Source organism: Mesoplodon bidens (genome assembly GCF_964165515.1).
Source record: "Mesoplodon bidens genome assembly, chromosome: 13".
Taxonomy (NCBI): Eukaryota; Metazoa; Chordata; class Mammalia; order Artiodactyla; family Ziphiidae; genus Mesoplodon; species Mesoplodon bidens.
In genome coordinates this window covers 43061471-43067470 of record NC_138169.1, presented here as the reverse complement: position 1 = coordinate 43067470, position 6000 = coordinate 43061471, and the positions used below count along the sequence as shown (strand labels likewise).

General features: G+C 52.2%; 1 protein-coding gene across 4 annotated transcripts in view; it reads left to right on the top strand.

Annotated features, from left to right (window-relative positions):
- Positions 1–216: 216 nt before the first annotated feature.
- KCTD1 (potassium channel tetramerization domain containing 1) overlaps positions 217–6000 on the top strand; it is a 90878-nt gene continuing 85094 nt past the window's right edge. For 2 of the 4 annotated variants that reach the window (XM_081251852.1, XM_081251850.1), the window contains exon 1: positions 305–379. Coding sequence is in view for 1 of the 4 variants with exons in the window: in XM_081251849.1 (XP_081107975.1) it covers positions 1007–2530 (1524 nt within the window). In the remaining 3 variants the exon portion in view is untranslated. Of the gene's footprint in view, positions 380–990; positions 2531–6000 lie in introns of those variants that run through there. The other 2 variants (XM_081251853.1, XM_081251849.1) reach the window with 2 other exon arrangements.

Here is a 6000-nt window from a genome sequence, read left to right as displayed (position 1 = left end):
GGCCCCGCGCCTCGCCCCCAGCAAGTAGGTGGGGGAGTCGCCGCTGCCGGCAGCCCCATCCCGCTCCCAAGCCTCGCCCGCTGCGCCCTGGCCGCGGGCGCAGAGAGGGTGCGGGGCCCCGCCGTGCCTCCTCCACCCTACTCATTAACCTGCCTGCTCCGCTCCGCTCCGGGCGGCCCCAGACACAGGCTTCTCGAAGTAGCATCCGCGGCCCACCGGGTGCTGCCGCCTCCCGGAACCCCCGGCTCCGGGGGGCAATGAGGGGGCGGTGGAAGGGGCACTGCTCCTCGGGCATTACTTAGAGAAGCGAGACCGCCCCTCCCTCCCGCCGGCCCTCCCTCTCTCTCTCGCCCGGGCCCGCGCGCCACTCCGCCAGAGGGTAAGTTGGGAGTGTTTCACCCCCACCGACAGCTCTCCCTCCCTTTCCTTTTTTTTCCCTTCAAAGTTTTCTTCGGAGTCGGGAGAGAGGTGGGGGAGGAAGAGGGTCCAGCCAGCCTCGGTCTTTACGCTCTCCCTGTCTAATTTACCCCCGCCTCCCTACCCCTCCATCCCCTGCGCGCCGCTGCCCCTCCGGAGCAGCGCTCCGAACTGACAATTGGAGCGCGGCTCCTTTAAGAGCCCGGCTTTGCCTCCCGGTAGCTGAAGGTCATTAAACACAAAAGCTCTCAGCGCTGCGGTCCAATATAGCGCATGCGCCCTGCCCGAGGACTGGCAGAGAGACGGCAATATGGCGAGAATGCCTGGCAGCGGGGACTGTAACACCAGCGCGGGCGGCAGCGCCAGCGCCGCCGCCGCCGCCGCCGAGAACAATGGGGAGCGGGGCGAGGGCGAGCGCGGTGCGGGGGGCCGAGGCCGCCGCCACGGCCGCCCGCACTACTGCAGCGCGGGCGAGGAGGAGGAGGAAGAGGAGGAGGAGGACGAGATCCAGGAGGTGCAGATAACGGGGGACGAGGAGGAGGACGGAGGTGGGGGGCTGGAGGAGGAGGAGGAGGAGGAGGAGGAAGAGATGGGTCTGGACTGGGACGAGCCCCTGGAGCCCGAGGACTCGGCCGGGGAGGAGCTGGAGCCGGAGCCGGTCCATATGATCAATATGGACCAGAGCGCCGCGCTGGAGCCCGAGGCGCCGCCGCGGCTGCTGGCGCCCCGGGCCCGCGGCGGTCCGCCTGGGGACGGCGCCGAGCTGGACCCCGACGTGCTGCAGCGCCCCGAGCGGGCCCGGCTGAGCGAGAACACCCGGCTGGCCACCCGCTACGCCGTGCGCATCTTCCGGGAGTACCTGAGCGAGAAGGCGCAGAGCCCGGACTTCGAGACCATGGACAAGGGGGCGCTGTGCCGCGTGCTGCGCTCCTTCTACGCCGAGGCCCGCTCCAAGAGCGGCCAGCTCTACAGCAAGTCGTCGCTCATCAGCATCCGCAGCTCCCTCAACCGCTACCTCAACGAGCCCCCGTACTGCCGCACGCTCGACCTCACCAAGGACCCGGAGCTGCGCAGCGCTAACCTGACGCTGGCCGCGGTCATCCGCAAGCTCGAGGAGCAGGGCGCCGGGCCGGTGGTGCAGAAGCAAGCCATCACGCGCGCCGACCTGCGCAAGCTCTACACCTCCAGCGTCTTCAGCACCAACACGCCCTTCGGGCTGCTGAACAAGGTCTGGTTCGAGACGTGCATGTACTTCTGCACGCGCGGCCGCGAGAACCAGCGCGAGCTGGAGGAGGACTCCTTCGGGCTGGCCATGGACGAGGACGGCCGCAAGTTCGTCTACTTCAAGTCCCTCGGGCCCTACCACAAGTCGCGCTCGTCGTCGTGGAGCAAGAAGCGCGCCGAGAGCAGCGACGAGGAGAACTTGCCGCGCATGTACGAGACGGGCACCGAGTTCTGCCCCTACGCCAGCTTCGTCAAGTACCTGTCGAAGCGCAACCCCCTCTGCAAGGCGTTCTTCCAGCGGCCCCGGGACCACTGCAGCGAGGGCGATGTGACCTGGTACGAGAACAAAGCCATCGGCAAGAACTTGCTGGGCACCAGGATGCAGATGCTGTCCAAGGCGGCCAAGCTCTCCAAGACCTACACCAACCACTGCATCGGCGCCGTCTCCATCGCCACGCTCAACAGCATCGCGGGCATCGGCACCAAACTGGGCTCGCCCGCCCCGCAGGGCTGCTACGCCGAGGCTCTGAACGGGGCGGCTCGCCACCACTCCCCCCATCCCCCCACCCATCCCTCTCACCACCACCGCCCCCAGCCGCCCTCGCTGGGGAACACCTATATCCTCCCCAGAGACAGCCAGGTCGGGCCCGACGTGAAATCGGAGGCTGCGCCCAAGCGCGCCCTGTACGAGTCCGTGTTCGGGTCGGGGGAAATCTGCGGCCCCTCTTCCCCTAAAAGACTTTGTATCCGCCCCTCCTCGGAGCCTGTGGATGCGGTGGTGGTGGTTTCCGTGAAACACGACCCCCTGCCTCTTCTTCCAGAAGCCAATGGGCACAGAAGCACCAATTCTCCCACAGTAGTTTCACCTGCTATTGTTTCCCCCACCCAGGTAACCAAACCAAACTCTATGCATGAAATGTTTCTCTGGTACCACTTCGAGACTAACTCGTGCTAACTCAGGTCTGGGTTGGGGGGAAGTTTTTCAAAGTAGCAAATATGCTGAGTCGGATTTGATTTCACCCTTAGAAACTTAACTCTTGATGCTTTTCAGGACAGTTTACACCTAACCTTAAAGGCTGTGAGAGGGCAAGCTACCTAACAATCCCTGCTGCGCAGTAACGCTGAAAACGTCAAAGTTCGCAGAACAAAAGGGTCAGCTCAACCCTCGCAGCCTCTCTCCACTGAATGCCTGAGTTTATAAGGCAAAGAGTGCAGGAATACTGTGCATATAAATGAAGCAGTTACTTAAAATATCTTTGAATAAAGTAACCATTAAAATACTATATTACATATTCGCCCTAACTTATGAAGGTAGAAAAAGTTATAAATTATTAAAAAAGAAAACATGCCAATCCTACTTACTGTAAAGGGGCGGGTTTTGGAGAGACTGGTGGTTGAGTGCCAGTTTATACCGTAAGGTGTAATTGAATGTAAAGCAACGTTTGGGATGTAGTTTTCATAAACTAGAGTCACTTGTTAAAGTTATGGAAAGGTAGTATCTCCACTGCCAGCCAGGCTCCCAACTGGAGCATGCCCCATGGTGCCCAGCAGAGTGGGCACTGAAACATTGCTGTCTTTCCTAGCACCATGGAGCTCTCTGTCTAGGGGGCAGATAAGTGGTGGGAAGATAGACTACTGGGATAACAACACAGTAGTGTGGAAAGAACACCAAAGTAAGAGTGCTAGCCCAGAAGCTGAGCCACCTTGGGCAAGTCAGTTCACCTCTCTGGACTTCAATATCCTCAACAAAGATAAGGATACTGTTTTTACACAAAAATTATTTATTTCTAAGCACTTAGAATTCTGGGTAGAGATTGGGGTTTCAATTGGATGCTTGTCTTATTATTTTTCCTGGAGGAATATATTCATATTATTAAAACTATATTCATCTTTTGGGTACTGTGCTGTAGGAGCCAGAAAGCAGAGGTCCTTGGGAACTCTGCTCTATTCTCCAGGCAGGAGTAGCCACTGGGGGTTTTACAGCTTTGCCCTCCCTGCCATCCAGCAGAAGTAGGAATTTCAGCTCTAAGTTTGGAGGTGTAGTGCAGGCCTTTCAAGGAACAGATGTCAGGTACCTCTGTGCTTTTTCCAAAGTGGAAATTCCAGTTCTGGACACACTGACCCTTTCAAACGTTTGCTTGCTAATCAGCAAGCCTCAAGGCCAACCGAGAAAGGGGCTGTGAAAGGTACTATAAACACCGAAGTTCTCTAAAATACACGAGACCGGAGGCTACGTGTCTTTCTGCACTTGTAGTGTGCACGGTAGTTTCTGACAGACCAGGAGGTGGTTGTAGGGCGTTGTAAGGATGGACAGGAGAGCTCTTTCTCCTCTTGGGAGAATTTGGGTTTGCTTTTTCTTTGAAAGCAGAAATAAACGATCGCATTCTTCTGAGAAAGTAAAAACCCTTAAAATGCCCTGGTTTCAAGTAGCACCTGATTAATTAAGAGTTAAAAGCCTAAGAGAGTTTATTAAAGTATCTATCTGCTTGAATTTAACAATGAAGCAGTTTGTCCCCTGGCATTTGTCTACTGGTTTCTTGACACCAGTGTCACATAGAATAATGACATAAGATCCACGAAAGATTAGGGGGGTTTGTTTAGTTGGCTTGGTTTTGTTCTAAGAATTGCAGTCACCGTCACAGTCTTTCATTTTAACTGAGTGAGATCAATCATTTCTGTAAACCTGAACACTGATTCTTTTATTCTTGAGTGATTGTCAGGTAACTCCCTGGTTAAATGTAGATATGAGGGTCCATATGTTGGTTATGTTATCATTATGCCTCTCAAACAGTATCTTAGCTAAGTCTCTTGCAGTTAAAACACTACAAAAAGTTGCCCTCTTTGCTTTCACTAATGTTAGGGTGAACATTTTTTTTATCAGCATTAAGAAGTTTAAGGGAACTCTTTAGTAACTCCTGTAGGACTCACTTTATGAAGTCTGAGCATTCTAAGTATGAAACAGGTGTTTAACTTAAGTACAAAGCTGATATTAAACTTTTTCCTCCTGTATTTACTAAAATCACTGTTGAGGTTCAGGGCATTTCCTGGGGATTTATGACTGGCTGGGGTTACTGGCCGGAGGCTTTGCTTTAGGTCGCTTTAGGTCGGCAACTCCTTTGGCTGGTCATTAATCCCCAGGAAATGCCCTGTGTACCTCGAACTTCGGTCATTATCACTTAATTATAAACACAGGCTGTCTAACTTTAATACAGGCTAGACCCTCATCAAGGGGAGTGGCACTGAATTCCACTAAGGACCACTTGATGCCACAGTCCCACCCTGATGTTTGATTCTTTTGTAACATTGCAAGTTTCTCAAAAAAATGAAGAGCCTGTTACTATAAATGCATTTACTGTTTTTACTTGTTGAGGGTGTTCATAAGTGTATCACTTATGGGACTGGTTGAAAACTGAATGCACTCAAGGATTAATGAAGATTATGGAATTTGTGATTGTTTTACTCATGTGAAGTGCCTGGTTTTAGTTGGTTTTGGAGTGGGTGGAGGGCTTGGTGGTTGTGTTGGTTACCTTAACTGGTTCATTCATAAATTCTCTTGAAGGTCTGTATTCAAAGTAAGGGATGGTTTTAGTTCCCGCCCCTCCCCACCCAAGGCTGTTGTGATTTAAGATGATCCAGTTACTAGTACAACATCTAGCTCCCAGGTGGAGATAACGTGGTTCTATTTAAAGGCTTAGCACGTCCCATATCCTACCTCTTCATAGCTGTTCTCTTTGCATGAAAATGCAGCGTTTTTCCTGCCTCAGTCAACGGTACTTCAGCCTAGATGGGATGATAGAGATCTGTAACTTTAGTCTTTATCATTTACAGAAAAAAGAATACTAGTAGGAGTTTAGATTCTAAATAGTATAGTTTTGTTGCTAAAGTTTTTATGGACTGTACCTTTCTCGGTACCAAACAAAAGTGTGAAAATTATCTCCCTAAAATATACTTGGCAGCATTCGTAAGCTTGTGACAAAGGTGCCTTCAGTTGGAGCTACTTGACCCTAACCCAGATCACTTCCAGAAATACTTTTAAGGAATTCTGTAAGTAGGAAATCTATTAGTGGAGAGATTCTGGGGTTGGTGGTGCACGTCCAGTGTTTCTGTTTCATCGACTTCACTAGGGGCCAGAGTCTATCCTTAGAGTCTCCAAGCTGAAAATTAGAGCAGCTTCCCTGTGAGGCACGCCCAGTGGTTCATGACCTTACCTTTGAAGAAGCCGGATACTTATAGCACTTGGGAAACCAGTCTTCATTCAGGTGCTGTCATGTGGGAAGGGAGAAGGAATATTCATTCTATCTACTTACTAGAAAAAACATGCATTTTATGTATTATTGAAATTATCACCAAAATCTTATT